The sequence below is a fragment of the Lepisosteus platostomus genome, chromosome 15 (genome assembly GCF_059453375.1).
Source record: "Lepisosteus platostomus isolate fLepPlt1 chromosome 15, fLepPlt1.hap1, whole genome shotgun sequence".
Classification (NCBI taxonomy): domain Eukaryota; kingdom Metazoa; phylum Chordata; class Actinopteri; order Semionotiformes; family Lepisosteidae; genus Lepisosteus; species Lepisosteus platostomus.
In genome coordinates this window covers 22,508,445-22,524,314 of record NC_142625.1, presented here as the reverse complement: position 1 = coordinate 22,524,314, position 15,870 = coordinate 22,508,445, and the positions used below count along the sequence as shown (strand labels likewise).

The 15,870-nt window shown below is 38.2% G+C and overlaps 1 protein-coding gene across 2 annotated transcripts in view; it reads left to right on the top strand.

The window, feature by feature from the left end:
• zbtb46 (zinc finger and BTB domain containing 46) overlaps nucleotides 1-15,870 on the top strand; it is a 52,960-nt gene that overhangs the window by 31,682 nt on the left and 5,408 nt on the right. The window contains exons 3-6 of one of the 2 annotated variants that reach the window (XM_088608438.1): nucleotides 2,948-3,223; nucleotides 9,538-9,728; nucleotides 10,686-10,728; nucleotides 10,847-14,979. In XM_088608438.1, coding sequence (XP_088464564.1) covers nucleotides 2,948-3,223; nucleotides 9,538-9,728; nucleotides 10,686-10,728; nucleotides 10,847-11,451 — 1,115 coding nt within the window. In that variant the 3' untranslated portion in view covers nucleotides 11,452-14,979. Of the gene's footprint in view, nucleotides 1-2,947; nucleotides 3,224-9,537; nucleotides 9,729-10,685; nucleotides 10,729-10,846; nucleotides 14,980-15,870 lie in introns of those variants that run through there. The other variant, XM_088608439.1, reaches the window with a different exon arrangement.

The following is a 15,870-nucleotide window of genomic DNA, read 5'->3' as shown; positions in this document are numbered from 1 at the left end:
ATTCCTTTGGCATACGTTAACCATTTTCCATTTGCATCACTCTTCATCTTGTGGGTTACAAAAGCCTAGCTCTTCTGTGCTAATATCCATTATGTCTGTTCTCCACACCTTTGTTGAGCACTTTAATTTCTAGTGCTTTTAAATAGCTGAAGCTACACAGTTGAGTCAAGCAGCACAGTCATCCCTACAGAAAATCAAAGAACTCTGAATGACATAAACTACATATTCAGGGAAATCTACATTGTGAGCACAAGCCTGTCACCTTGACCTAAACGCCAAGTGATCAATTGCTTGTCCAGAGTACATGAAAACAAAGAAAGAACAGAGGTCACTAATTATTTCTTCAGCACAGAAAATGTGTTTTTTGAATTGTACCTCTTGTTTATATTTGAGATCAGAAATAATCACTGGTTTGAACTGTCTTTTATGATAGTATATGAGCTTGTCATATCCTCAGTTGTGAGTCAATGCATAGAATAGCCAACAATAGCAGCTGATCACCAGGCACTTTTGCTCTTGAAAACGTCAACATTGAACTGTGCTTGTTGAACAACAATAAAAGCAGCGATACAGGTCCACAATGAATTGTACCATCTTGTTGCCTACTTGTTTTTACCTTTTTTTTTAATTTGGAGTTTTTTTAATTTTGCATTTCCTTAACACATTTTAGCTGAAACACATGATATTATTCTGAATATTTCCAAATTGCTCTGTCTGTAGTATTTTGTACTCTTGCTCTCATTTTGAGCTGTACCTGTTATATGCAAGTGACCTTCTTAAACCCATTAATCATTTTTCTCCCTCATCTTGCCCACTATACTCCCTCATGGATGTGTAGGATGGAATAACTGTTAGTATGTGTGAAGTGGTCAACGTGTGCATATATTTCAAACCTGATCAAAGATCTTGTCTTACACAGAACCACTTTAGTCTCATTATCTCCCAAAATGTTTCTTGTGCACTATTATGATTCCATAACTAGGCCACTTTGTCACTTGCACTGAAGCAATGACTCCTTTCAGATAAAAACTGGAGAATAAATCGCATCCTGATTCCATTTAATCTGCTAGTTTCTTAGAGAATTTAATCTTCTTAATTGTTTAATAGAAATATTTAATAGTGGAATTAGTTGAGGGTTACTGTATTATTACTTCTACATTTTTATTTAACTAGTAGTAAAATAAAAAATAAAATAAAAGTTGTCCAGCATACTGCCCCTTCAGCACTGATGTCAGTGTTATTTCACCTGCCTGATTCTTAGCTGAAGCCTTGCATACTCATCTACAGTACAACTAACAGCGCTTGTACTTAAAATATTAAGTTTAATACATATGAAAACATGGGTTTCTGAATGTCACTGGTGTTTACTCTTTTAGAAACGTTTATTTTTTTAAAATTGATTCATTTTTAAGTTTCTTTATGGCAGTTTATAAGATCTCCTGAATTACAGTAAGATGACCCTTTTTTTGTAATAGCCTATTGGCAACAGAAGCCTATAGCAGTTAACAGAGTTCATACTTGTTTCGAGAAATGTCTTGTCACTAGAAGGAGATGTGATACATAGAGCAGATCTCTAATTCTGGTTTCTGGGTCGTCAGGTTCTCAGCCCAGGAGTGACTCACTTCTCTTGACAGTTCCACCCTTGCACTCTTTCAGACAGCAGTCAGGTTGCTTTCCTATAGCCCAGGCAGAGTCTTAAGATGTGACCATCTTCGTTTCCGACAATTTATATTCATATTGCACCACTCGCAATAGTACCTGTCAGTCAAGATTGTTTTATTGTCTCAAGGGAATAAATACTGAACATCTTTTTTTTTGGAGGGGGGGGGGATTGGGATTCTTTATTTTCGAAGAAATTTCACCACACCGATTTTCTGAAAAGCATCTGTAAACTGCTAGTTCACTGACTGCAGTTCAGCTCGAGCATGCTACTCTATCAGTTAGTTTGAAAGACTCGTCTTGCTGCAAAAGTACTGGAGCTGTTGTCTTGTGACAGGTGTTTTTGAACAGTCTTCTCTCCTTTCTGTCAGCCAAGTCTGAGCTGCATTCAAATGGCTTTGTTATGTGGGATCTATAATACATGTACTGCAGGCATTATTGTCTCCATACAGATAAGAGCCTGGGTCTGTCAAATTTGCATCAAACAGTTTGTTAAAACTGTGGCATTGTTACATTTATGAATTCTGACATGTTAATGGGGTCAGGCATGTGTGATGTTTGCTACCTGTAGGTTGCAATTATAACCTATACATGCTGCATTACTCAGTGTATGTTGGTGTTAGTTTTGTTTTCAAGAAGGCAAAGATGTACAAGTGGTGCACTTTTTAACCATACAACTTTGGCGTTCAGCATCACATAATGTATTCCAAGATAAAAATCAAACCGTTAATGCTCAAATGTCATGATGAGTATCAGTTTTGCATTCAGTATCTTGCAGCCCTGGTGAGTGTGTCCTGTTCTTTAAGTCGTTGTCACTCTTTAAACGTGAAAAGTCAGGTCTGTTTGTTTTTGGTTTCCGGCATCTTGTTTGTTGACTTGTGCTCTTGAAGGTTTACACTAGGGGTGTCTAACACACAGCCTGCAGGCCGAATCCAGCCAGCTAGGCCCATTTGTTTTGCCTGTGCGGCAGTTGCAGTGATAGCCATTGTCCAGCATTCAATTGCCACCCTGTCTGAGCCTGAATAGCCCACACATGAAGCAGACAACCTTGGTGATATTACTGTATGAGTCTCACACTTCCTATGGTTCTCTGCCTTTGTCCAATTGCGGCTCTCGCTTGCAGTATGTATGGCCGGCTTTAAGTAAACCAAATCTGGTCCACCGCAACAAATGCGTTTGACACGCCCGGTTTACCCAGTTAAGTGATATTAGAGATTATCCCTCCTTCTTTTAAGAACTTGACATAATGGGATTTTTTTTTTTTTGGGTGGGGTGCTGTTTTTCACAGGTCCAGATGTGGCGGAGCCCAGCAGCTCAGACAGCCGAGGGGACCGCTTGGATTTCTTTGTGAAGCAGGAAGAGAGCTTGTTGGGAGACTCCAGCTACCTCTCGCAGTCTCTGGGCTCTGAGAAAGAAGACGCATCAAGCCAGGCAGCCTCTGTGGCCAACCTACGGGCGGCGCTCATGAGCAAAAACAGTCTTTTGTCACTGCGAGCGGAAATGCTTGGAGAGGACAACCCATTGCTTTTTGACTACTTGCCCAAAGGTGGACACTCTTTGTCTCGTAAGTTAATTTTATTTTCCTTCTCGTTTTCGTGGTGGCTCAGCGGTAACATGAGCGAAAGTTCGAGTGTGTTGCACGCTTAGTATTTCCAAGAAGTGTCTACAACACTATCATGTTCTTTCCTTTTTGGTGTGTCTAAATAAAACATATTAGCAGCGTTCTGGCCATTGAAAAACACGAGACGAGATCGTGCTAAATAAAAAGCGTGTTCTTGTCAAGCTAATTTTATGTTTTCTAGTGAAAACCAACAGGTTTTTTTTTTAACATAGAAGCAGTCAAAGTGCTCACGCCTTGCAATTGAATAATCCGTTGTTAGTGGAACTTTGTCCTTTTGTTTCACAAAAAATAGGAAGTAAATGTACTTAAATCCAGTCTTGCTCTTTTAATTTACTGTGAACATACTACAAAAGAGTGGGCTTTTGACATGTTAATAGATGCTGCAAAATCCTTCCATGTTTGGGTTCACACAAAGTGTGCCTGTGGATTTAAAGGCATTAAGTCTGGTGCTAAACTGGATGTACGGCCCAAAATTCTAAGAAACACAACAGGTGTTAGAATGTCTCTGACATGGTCAGTTGACAGATACTAATAGTGTTCTGATGGTCTCAATCTGCCGCAAAATACTGTTAATATATAAACATTGTGAATGGCAAACATTTTTAGTTTTTCATGTTTGAACTAAAGCGTATTTTTTGTAAATCTTCATGATATTTGGTGAAAGCAGGAGATAAGTTAAGAACGCCAGAACTTATTTCACAGACGACAGTTGCAATTATCAGATTAACATTTTCATCATCTTTGATCAGCTTTATATTTAATTGCAATATGTATTTTTCCCTGAGGGGTATGTCTTAATAAAATCTAGATTTGATTTTTATTGTGAGTTTCAAGAGCTTGCTGAGGGATCACTAGTCACACTCTCTTTGCCTGGAATATAAGCAAAGTTTCCAGTCGTTGCTGGCACTCTGGGGAAAACAAAATCACAGCAGCTTGATTTCAACTGTCATATCCAAAACATCATGTGTATGAGAAGTTTGGGGCCATCTTTGTTCAGACCTCCTTTATGTTGGAATTGCACATTAAAAAGAAAATAACTTTTTTACGTCTCAGGATTTCTCCTTCATGAAATCAGTTCTGCCTGGCTGTTATGCGGTTTTTGTTCACTGATATGTTACCACAGTTCAGTTCCTCACTCTTGCATACTCCAGTCCTGTGGTTTACTGCTGGCTCGGAATGCCGTTGTACATTCATGACTACATCAAGGAAAACTATAGCGTGTAATTGTGGTACAGTACCTCTATTGGATTTCTGTGTAAAAGACTAACCTTAAATGAATGTGGTGTCACCGTTTCTCAAGTAATCTACAAACCTGCTTGTCTTTAAACAGGTACCTCCAGACCTACCACTAGTGATCGTAAATTATATCAGTTTCCTGAGGATTACTATGAAGGAAATAAATATGGTTTATGATTTATGGATCACTGATTTTTTTGCCAGGAAATATACAGATATAAAATATGTCATATGATATGTTATTTATTGGAAAGCACTGTATACAGAGACAGACTTTTATTACAGTTTGGTATCAGTTTTGTTCCATGTCTTTTTTTTTCATTGCTCTACTGTTTTTACAACAAATTAATAATAATAATAATTGCTTACACTTATATAGCGCTTTTTTTGGACACTCCACTCAAAGCGCTTTACAGGTAATGGGGACTCCCCTCCACCACCACCAATGTGCAGCATCCACCTGGATGATTTTTGACAAAATCAAAGCTTTTGCTTTTTAGGGGTGGTCTGGGGTGGCAGGGAGTTGAATATTTAGATCATTTGTTCATTTGAAATGTTAGCTTTTTATTGAAATGTGAAGTGTAACTGGATAAATAAAACAATCGCTCATAATTCACCTTGATTTTCACAATATTGATTTGCTACAATCTAATTTTGAAGATTGTAGTTTGTTGATGATTGTTTTTTGTTTCCTGCTGTGGCAGGGGAGGTGACTATTACGAGACCCTGTCATGACTGTTATGCATCTTGATAGCGATACATGGGTTTCAAAGTGCATCAAGATTAAATGTGAAATATACTGCTCACAAAAGAGACATAACTATTAATAGAGATCCTTCTTTTGTATGGTAAGGATATAGCAGTTTCAGAGATCACACCATTATTGACTTGAAATGGAACAATGAAATATTGTTGCTTGATGTAAATGTGGCCTGATAAAGTGACATCAGGGATTTAGTTTGGTGAGGTTGCTTTGAACAGAAGCATAGTTTCCAAACATGAGGTAGTCTCAGAAAAGACCAGAATTATGAAAAGGTATTGAATCAAATAAACAAAACAGTTGTGCAGTGTCTTGGCCGGACTGAGTCTACAGCAGTCCAATGCAATGTTTGATAGCTTCTGAGAGAAGCCCCTTTTTATTGTTATACAACCTTATCCTGACTCCAGCACCTAATCACCATCTCCATGTGGCCCATTGATAGCATTCCTTTATCGCCACATGTTGTGTGTTAAGAGTCAAAACAATAGTGTCGAGGGGACAGATAGTTGTGGGTGGTGTACTTTCCCTTGGAGAATTGATTCAAGATGGCTGAACGGGGCATGGAGATGTCTAGTTTTGAAAGGTACACTACTACTAATGTTCTGGAAGGAGAAAGGAAGGAGTATAAAATGCATTTATGTGGGGAAAAATGTCCAGGAGTTAATGGTTTTGCAGGACAACACCACAGATCAGTAACACCTCAACAGCATTATTGCACATCATCCATATTTCTCTGGATTGAATCACACCACCACATTGGGTGCACGCGCGGTCACGTGTGACTTTAAGGAGCTATGAGACACTGTTATTGAAGCATTAAATGCATAGTCCAATATCGTCTGAGTGTTATAAGTGTTGCATCTTTTCCATGTGTCATTGGTGCTAGGGCTGATCATGTAAATTCTTTGCTCTTCAAGAGGAGTGTTGCTTTGTCTAATTTTGTACTTTTAAAAACACTATAGTCTAGTGATTTTAAAGGTAGGGACTGTATCTCTAAACTATATTATGTATGTACAGTATGTATGTTATCATGCAGGATCCAAACAGGTTGATGATGACCACAATGTGCTTATATTACACTAAGCAATGTTTTAGCTAAAGCATGGTTGTTAGAAGGTACTCTTTATATGTTTTATGTAGCTACCCCCAATGTTCATGGTAAGGTGCATGTTCATTAGTACTGAGCAATATAACAGGTCCAGTCAGATGAACAACATTACAGACATCATGTTGCTCTACCCATGGACTCACTGACTTTGAGTCAGTAGTCCTTGTTTGCATTTAAGGGTTTTCTAATTGTGTCTGAAGATGCATGAGAAAAGCAACTTGCCAGACAAAAAAAAAGATGTTTCAGTGAGGCTCTCTATGTGTATATAAAATATATATGTATATATTTTTATTCTCTAGACCTTTAAGAAAAAGGACAAATGGAACTACAAACCACCAAGTACAACTGTGCTGGGCTTCAGAATTGTATTTCAAGAAGATATAAATAACAATGTAAGAGTAATTTAACACGGACCCCTGTTAAATGAAGCCTGAGCAGGTTCATAATGCTTCTTGGCCCTGCAGCAGAATTTACAGCTGCCCCCAGGTTCTCATTAAACACCTAAAGACTCAGGTTTGACATGTCAGTGTATTAATAGCCATGTCATAAGATTTCTGGTACATGGTCACTTAATTAATGTTCTTAAAAGACAGTAGTTTTAACACCTCTGGCTGGTGCCAAGACACTAATTTCTACAGGTGATGAGTTGAAGTTTTCTTCTGTACGTTCATGAGGATTTCCAAAATACGATATCTTCTCTTTGGAAATTGTACCATTTGTATATATAATACTGCCGGCTTAATCATAGGATAGCCATAGAAGGGAAAACCTAAACTGAATGGTGACTTCTGCTGATGAAATCTTCAGCAGACTGTGGCTTCAGGTAGACACTTGCATTGAAGACCTTAAGTGTGGTGAGGAGGAGAGATACAAAAACAAATGATGATTTTCAAATATGGGATATTTATGCATGTGTGTAAAATATAAACCAGTGTTTTTATAACTTTCTGTTGCAATTTAAATGAAGCCTTGAGAAGTATGCCACTCCCACCTTTTATATTGAATTATGCAACAGCTGTTAATTTAAGGAGCAATTGGTTTTCTTGATAAAAACCAGAGGCTTTTATCTTGAACTGAAACAAGATCTGTCATTCCACATGAAAAGGGTGCAGGGGATTGTGGTAAGAAGACGCCAACACTACTTTCTGATCCCTGTGAAAAATGTCCGACCTGTTTTACAAGTGGTGCATTTTGGGAGTTTGCTTGTCTGTAGTGTCTGGATTCGTCCAGCTGTTTGTTGAAGGATCCCAAGGAATCTTGTTCCAGCGTCTCTGTCCTTTGTGTACAGACATGCCTATTGTGTTCTGTCTTAAATGTGAATGAGTTTCAGTCATAGTGGTTGTAGAGTAAGTTACAATGTTGATTATAGACCAGGATTGCAAAATCAAATATGATTTAAAAAAATTTAACTAGAGCCAAATACTGTACATCCAAGGATGAAGATAACATTTTCTTAATTTAAAGAAGCTTTAAAGTTTTATTAATTTCTTATATATACTGAAATAGCATAAATAGTTTAATTTAAAATGCATTGTATAATATCATACCATTGTTTTACCACATTATGCAAAATGTTCTATTTTTCCCTGCATTGCATAGCTCTAAGCATCAGGAGACAACTTCACTTTTAAACGTGCACTTTACACATCAATGAAAAAAATGGTGAGAATGAACAGATAATTTCGTAGGAAACCACAGTTACAAGCTTTGACATTTCATGATCTCCCAAGGGTATAAAATGCATGTTTTGTGAGGGTATGTTTTACTATCAATGTGGGGACAGAACATGAGAAAATGTCCCCACCAAGATAGTAAAGATGATGTGAGGATGAAAACAAATGACATTTTCTTTTAAATCCGAAAGGGGCCAGAAATCTTGATTTTCAGTTTATTAATCTATGCAGAGAGTCATTTGAATGGAGCTTGGAATAATAAAAATGGAGTGGGAATCAATGGAGAGCCACCATCATATGGGTTTTGCTGAATGAAGAAACGAGTTCAGCTGAAAAAACTGGGTTTGTCGCGTAACTTGTTAAGGAAATTTCTACAGCCGCTGGCTGCAGTGTGGAGGTTTTTTTTCCCATAAGCTGTGCACAGAGCAAATGTGATTTAGTACTTTGAGCATCTCTTCAACTTGCATGAGGCGGGAACGTGTCTGTGCAATGAGTGGATGAAATCTGGATCCTTGATTGCTAAATTGCAGTGCTGTACTTGTGGACAACCTGGGTTCTGGAAAATGGGAAGTAATTTTTTTTTGTCCCTCAATTGTCAAGAATCTATCCATAAAGAGGGAGCTGCAGTTTGTGGCTGCCTCGCCCATTGAAGACGGTAATGAGCCACAGCCCCCTTTCCTGCCTGTGAGAAAAGGTTACTCCCCCTGGCTTGTGAAAGATCACCGAAACGAGCAAAGGTCACCCTTTACCAGTGGGGGTGTTAATGGATTCTGCTTTGTTTGCTTGTCATATTTCGTAAAACACTGCGATGCTATTTTCCAAAATCATCTTATTGCTTGAATGAGTGGAGAATGTGGATACTGTATCTGTATCTGTGCTTCACCGCTTCCCAAGTATATTTTAAGCACACATTGGTCATGTCTGTGGAAAAAAGTAGACAGAGCTTTACAACTGGGAGTTTGCTGCACATAATGTGTATCTGTACTTATTACCTTGCATCTACGGAGAAATGATTGGATGTTTAAGACTTTTGAAAACCGTTTTCTAATACATACCTGTGATACAATAAGATCTCTGTATTGTAATTTTTCTCTATTAAAAATTCTGTTTTGTTCAACAATGAATAGTGTGTTTTGTGTTCATTTGAAATCCAATAAAAAAAACTTGAACATTTATTTGTGTGCGATTGTACTTCTAAATTCCAAGGCCAAGCTTTTTTTTTATTTCAGGGTGGATTCTATACGCAGCTGGACAGCTTTTATTTTTTTAATAAACCCTTTCTCGGTTTCTCTCTCTCTCTTGTCTCTCTGCACACACGTGGGTGGAAGGAAAAAAAACGCACAGACCAAAAAAAAAAACAGAGTGAACCATGCAGATACTGTTCTAACTGCCTCTCTATGCCTTTTGCCCCTCTTATTATGTGGAAATGGCCAGCTGGTGCTAGTTTACGTGGGTGAGACTCGTTTCCTGTGTTTCTCAGGGCCTGGCTCCTCCAACAGCTCCTCGAATCATCCAGGGGGCAAATTTGATAGCAAACAAGGGCCATCTTCTCCTTCTCCACCCCTGCACCCCTATGATCGGAGGCCTTCTGGCCCCTCCAATCCTCAATCTGGGGATCTTATACCGGAAAGACAGATAGTGGAGGAGGATTCAGAATCTTCACCCATTCAGGTAAGGAGTCAGTATCAGGTGTTCAGCTTGTGTGCTTAACACCGTCGCAGAATTCGGTGCATACCTTATGGAAATGGACTGCTAGGGTCTTTGGAGGCTGGAATTTTGAGTTTCCCTCTATTTTTCAGTATATCTGCTTTCAGCCACTTTATAGCATAGAACACTGAGGAGCTACCCCCCAACCCATCCAAAAAATCGATGCTCTTGATTAAAAAGAATAACTTGTTAGCATATAGCCATATCCCTTTATAATGAGGCAGAAGCCTGTTTAAGTAACATGAGATGAATGTTTTCTTATGTTCACTTCTTATAAAAGGTTGAGGCAATTTAAAGGGGCATCATGTTTAGAAACCCAGGAAATTGCATTTACTCCCTCAGCCGAAATACCATTTGGTTTCACTGTTTCCCTCCCAAGAAGTCTTGCTATCTCTGTAGAGGCACCATCTGTTTGCCGGCCTAGCCAGCAGTTATCTTGGGGGATGGGGGAAAGGGGGAGGGCTGGTTGGAGAGAGGGGGTGGAGGGTTTGGGGGCGGTGTACCTAATGTGAAGAGGCCAGGGATGAGCAAACAAATGTGTTAAAGGATCTGCATCCCCAGGGCTAGCCAAAGACAAGCAAATATTGAATATCCACTACTGAATGGAGACAAAGAGTATTGTTCTTGCTCTCTCTACTTGTTGTGCAACGTGAAAAGAATGAGGGGAAATGATTAAAAGAGCAGAATGACCCCTCGTAATGAAACCCCATTACCATAGAGATCTAACATTCATAATTAGTGCATTTTAAGCACTATTAAAAATGCATTGAAGTAGTCATGCATGGCCATTTCAACCCATTTTTAGCATTTTTCTGCTTTGTTTATTCTGGACTTTTTTGAGTATGAGCATGCATGTTGAATATCATATTTATGAAGTTGTGTTGCAAGAACAGTTGCTAATCATCTCCCCTATGTTCGCAGGTCAAGACTCTATATGAAGATGATATGCAGGGCTTTGACACAGGTATGAGTAACACTTTATTTTCTGCTCTCTATTTTATATACCTCAATTCACTACCCTTATACTATCTATACAATTCTCTACCCTTATTCTATAGTAAACCGATCTGTCTGTCTTCTAGGCTTGGGTATGAGCCTTCACTCAAGAACTGAAGATCAGATGGTTGATGCAGATAAAAGCAGTAATGACACTGAGCTGATTTTAAGTGGCGCAAGCTGGCCACATCAGGATCTGATGTGCTCTTTGTGCAAAATGGTGTTCACCAGCCAAGAGAAGCTAAAGGAACATGAGCATCAGCACACCTTGATGATGGCGCTTTCTCTGGATTATTTCGACATCTCAAGACCTCTGTTGCCCGGGCTCGCAGGCTTCTTAGCCCCAGAGCCTCCAGCCCGGTACTCCTGTTCGCAGTGTCCGGCCAGCTTCACCCTGAAGTCCAACGCCGACCGGCACGAGAAGACCATCCACTTCAAGCGCAAGATGATGCAGTGCGGCTACTGTCGCAAGCACTTCCGAGACCGGACCGACCTGAACCGTCACCTGTCCTCCGTGCACTCCAGCGAGCGCATCTTCACCTGCAGTTTGTGCGGCAAGGCCTTCAGCACGCAGAAGAACCTGGCCACGCATGTGAAGGTCTGCTTCCAGAGCAGCACCAAGGCGCAGCTCCTGTGGAACATGGAGGCCCTGAAACAAGATGAGCCTGGAGAAGCCACCAGCAAAGGCTGAGAACCCTGGAGCGCGTTCCCATGTCGATGACGGACGCCTGAATCGCTTTTAATCAGACCTCACTGTTCCACCTTTATTGTTCACCTCATTTTAGTTGGTGAATACAGGAGCTAGAAGTGAGGTCTGACCAGGGTTTTTTTTTTCTGCTGGCTTCTACTTTCTCCCTTGCCGGTGACATTGCGAAAGATCATTTGAAACCTTCCTATTTTGTACAATTGGTGTATTATTGTAAATTTTGTATTTTAAAAAGAAAGAAAGGGTTTGATACTTTATATTTGTTAACTGCAGTGAGAAGCACAATCACTATGCACAGTGAAGAAATAATGCTATATTAAAAGTATTTTTTTAATTCAGGGTTTTTGAGTATAGTATATATTTTTTCTGAATATTTTGGAGTCTGCTGAAGGAAAAAGATTTCAGTACATGCTTTGCAGTTCGCTGATGCTGCTTTATTCTTCTGGGTTGTTCCTTTGAACCTGTGGTAGAATTGGCTAATTGGCTGACTTCAAAATACAAGGTGGCTTACTGAATGGTGCTTTAGTGTTCAGCCAGTCACCCACCTTTTACCCAGGAACCATCACAAGTGAAATAATCTCCATATAAGGATTAAAGACGTCTGCCTCTCTAGCTGGTTTGAAATCCTTTACCTTTGGAGAACTATATTGTGAAGTGTACAGCACCGTCTTATCGTGCAATAGCTCCATCTGCTGGGAGATTCTATACAGTGTTCTTTTTTGCTGTGGGCTAAGTGCGGAGGAAATAGGCTGGGGGAGGGCCAAACAGTATCGCTACCCCCAGTGTCTGTCTAATCTACCTGAATAATTGTCATAACTGCCCCCTCTTGACCTTTGACCTGGGATGAAGGGAGCCGGGGAAAGGAAGCACTGACCTCTGTGAACTCTTCTGCAGTCTTGCACCAGTGTCAATATGGGCACGACATGGGTGAAATTGTGCACTTTTTTTTTCAGCACCATTAGTGTGTTGGTTAGGAGCCGAGTTCCTTCTGTTGTTTGATACATATGGTGCAGGGCGCTTTGCTCTGATTTACTCCAGTCTTTATTTTAATAAGACGTTTAAAAATTAAAAACAGCTCGAACACAATGTGCTAGCTTATCTAGTTACAAAACTGAAAAGGTATTCTAACCATTCTCAAGAATGGCACATGCAGTAATTGATATTTTAGTGATAAAATGTGAAGAATACAGTGTTTCAAATAAGCTTTTGTAATTAAAAACCTTGAACTGTACATGAAATGTTGGCAGTAATCTAGTGCTCAGAAGTAAAACAAAATACTCCAAACCCATATTAAAAATATGGATGAACTGTTGTCTTCTGTATTTGATTAGAAGCCTTAATGTAACATTTCTCTGCTGTAGGACTGAACAGTTTGTGTTCGCGCAGATTTTTAAGTTTTGTCGACAGGGCTCGAGTCTATTTTTCAACATGAAAGCAAATTTATTGTCTTAACCTGGAGAAAATACTGTTGTTTCTCATTAAAATTCCAGAATTGTTTCCATGAAAAAAAAGAATTGGGGTTCTTTTCATCTGTTGATTTTTTTAATGTAGTACATGACCCCTCTAAAAATAATCCTCATATATATTTGACTTACATATTCAAAGAATGGATTCTGTTTTATCCTTTTATCAGTATTATTCTTCAGGATAATTGGTTTCATTGCATCTTCACATGACGGAAGGCTATATATTATGAGGGATTTTCCATAAACTAGTAAGCTATAGCCAAATTGCTCTTGACTTAAGCAATATATTTTAATTAATGTAGCTCTTTTTTATAGTATTAATACATTTGTTGAAATGTAAACTTTGAATGAACCACAGTTTCAAAAAGCAATACCTCCAGTTATTGAATCCTATTTGTATTCGTATTTTACTCAGTGCTGCTACTGTATTTGATGTTTTTAATGTGTACTGTAGATCCTGTGTATGAGCCATAGAAGTATTTCAATTGTGCAGCTGAAGTATTTTTCCCGAGTGTTGTTTTTAAAGTCATACGTATTTCTTTTTGCTATTGAGTCATAGTTTTTAATACAGTCAGACATGTAGTATACCTGGTGTCTCTTTAATAGTTGTTTAGGATTATAATATGATTTGTTAATTTCTTATTTATGGTTTGTGTACCAGTTCTGTTTTTTATTGACACTGTTGAACTAAAATAGTGTCAGTGCACTTTTTAAGACATGTTTAATGAAGGTGGAAACTGACACCTGTTATGAAGTGTGATGATCACAGAAAATTAGAAGTTGAAGTTGAGGCTCTCAGTAATTAAAGTGCCTGGGCATCATTAACTGATTACATTTAATTAGAGGAATAATGAATTAGTTAAACTTTAAAGAAATGGTCAAAACCAAATTCCCAGAAATTTTCATTAACAATCACCTGATGAACAACATGCATTTAAAAGGCAACGTGCTACTATAAGTGATAAAAATCTTTCTTTGCCTCTAACGTGATTGTTAATATTGATGCATGAGTTAGCCAATATGGTAATCGTCATATCTTTTGTCAAACTATGAAATACATGATTTAGTAAAAAACTGGGTGTTCATCTAAGTGCGTTACTAATGCAAACTTGCTCAGTTACTGGTAAACTGAGATCAGTGATCATAAATAAAATTAATTATATGATCTTCTCTATTGCTTATATTTTTTATTAAAAGCACTAGGGATACAGAAGTCATGATACTGTATCTCTCACATACAGTATATGGACCTTAAGGTATATAATAATTAGTAATAGGTTTATTCCATGCTGAAAAAAAGAAGAAAGAGAACACAACGTTTCGGCCGTGGAGCCTTCTTCAGGCTGAAGAAGGCTCCACGGCCGAAACGTTGTTCTCTTTCTTCTTTTTTTCAGCGTGGAATAAACCTATTACTTGTTCCTTTGCAGCCTAAGCATGCTGACGCAGCTACCCACCTAGAATAATTACTGTGAATAATGGTTACAGGTATGGAAGATCATCCTCAAATATTATGAAAAATAAAGACATTTGAGAGTCAGCACAAAGCATACAAACTAACCAGAAATTATACTGACAGTTCTCTTTATTATATGTTAATAAATGTAAAAGCAATTTGTGCATCTATTCAAATGTAAATTTAGTTGTAAATGAATTGTATATAAAAAGGGAATGCACAGATATCCACCCCATAAATACAACTTTCCTCAGGTGAAAAAAGGCTACTTGCTGTACTGTGTAACTCTCTTGCTTCTTTTAGAGTTCTGTGTTTAATAAACATTTCAGAGTTTTTATAAAAAGCCTGTTGGAGAGAGTTAATGATCACACAGATTACAGCCTCTTTAATTTGAAATATCTGATAAACTGTTGTTGTTCTTGCTTTGTCATTTTTTAAATTCAGTTACATCAACAACGATCATTTTATGAACGTTGTATAACTTTCTTGTATAATGCACAAACTAGATAATAACGAGATAATATATATTTTTAAAGTACAGTAAGAATTTGATGTAATAAATCTGTATTTAATAAACTTGTCTTGCTAATGCAATTGATGTGTCTGTAAATGCATGTGGGTCAAAAATATTTTTAAGGTCCTCTTTCGAACCGTAGTGTTCAAAACACTTGGTTTTGTGTGAGCCTTGTGAAGCAGTGTTTACAGAAGTAGTTTATCAGCTGGTTATTTTTTTAAATTGCTAATCAGTGACGTTGGGGGGGAAAGTTTTCTGATTTGAGCCTCTATATGCATGGGTCCTGTGATGGTCTGGCACCCCTTCAATGGAACAGTGTAACTTGTGTAATTTTTCACCATCATATCATTCTACCATAGCTTACACTTTTCTTGTAACACATAGAGCAATTGTGTAAAAGGCTTTTGTGACATTTTCTGACCTCCTTATTGTATGAGAGTCTCTAGGCCATGGGATAATTGGCTTAGCACTGTCTAAATAAGACAGTGTGTGCTCTTTAAGGATAACTTCTAGCGACCTGAAGTAACTCGTGCCCATTTTTTTTTTGCAAAGTTTCGGCTTGCACACTATGTTGAAGACAGTGATTGTTTCAACTGAATTGTTAACAGACTGGAGCTGGACTGTTTTTTCTTATTAGCTTATTAGGCACATTTTGTTTTAATTTTAATGATCATAGTAACTATATAAATAGCACGTTGGCTATACATTGTTGTAAAAGGTCAAGCTACCCTAAAGGTTAACATCATAAGGTCAAATAATACAGTTTGGTCTTTTATAGTAAATTATTGTATGCAGTGTTGTATATGCATTTACTTTCTGAAAGTTGTAGTCTTGTTTGGGTTTTTCATCTCTGTATTACACAGCTGTGCCTTTAATACACTTGTAGGAAATTAGCCCCTGCAATTATTGGACTGGTGCAGCAAAAATATTTCTTTCTGAAGTGCTTGTCAATGGAAGCAATATTCTGTCTG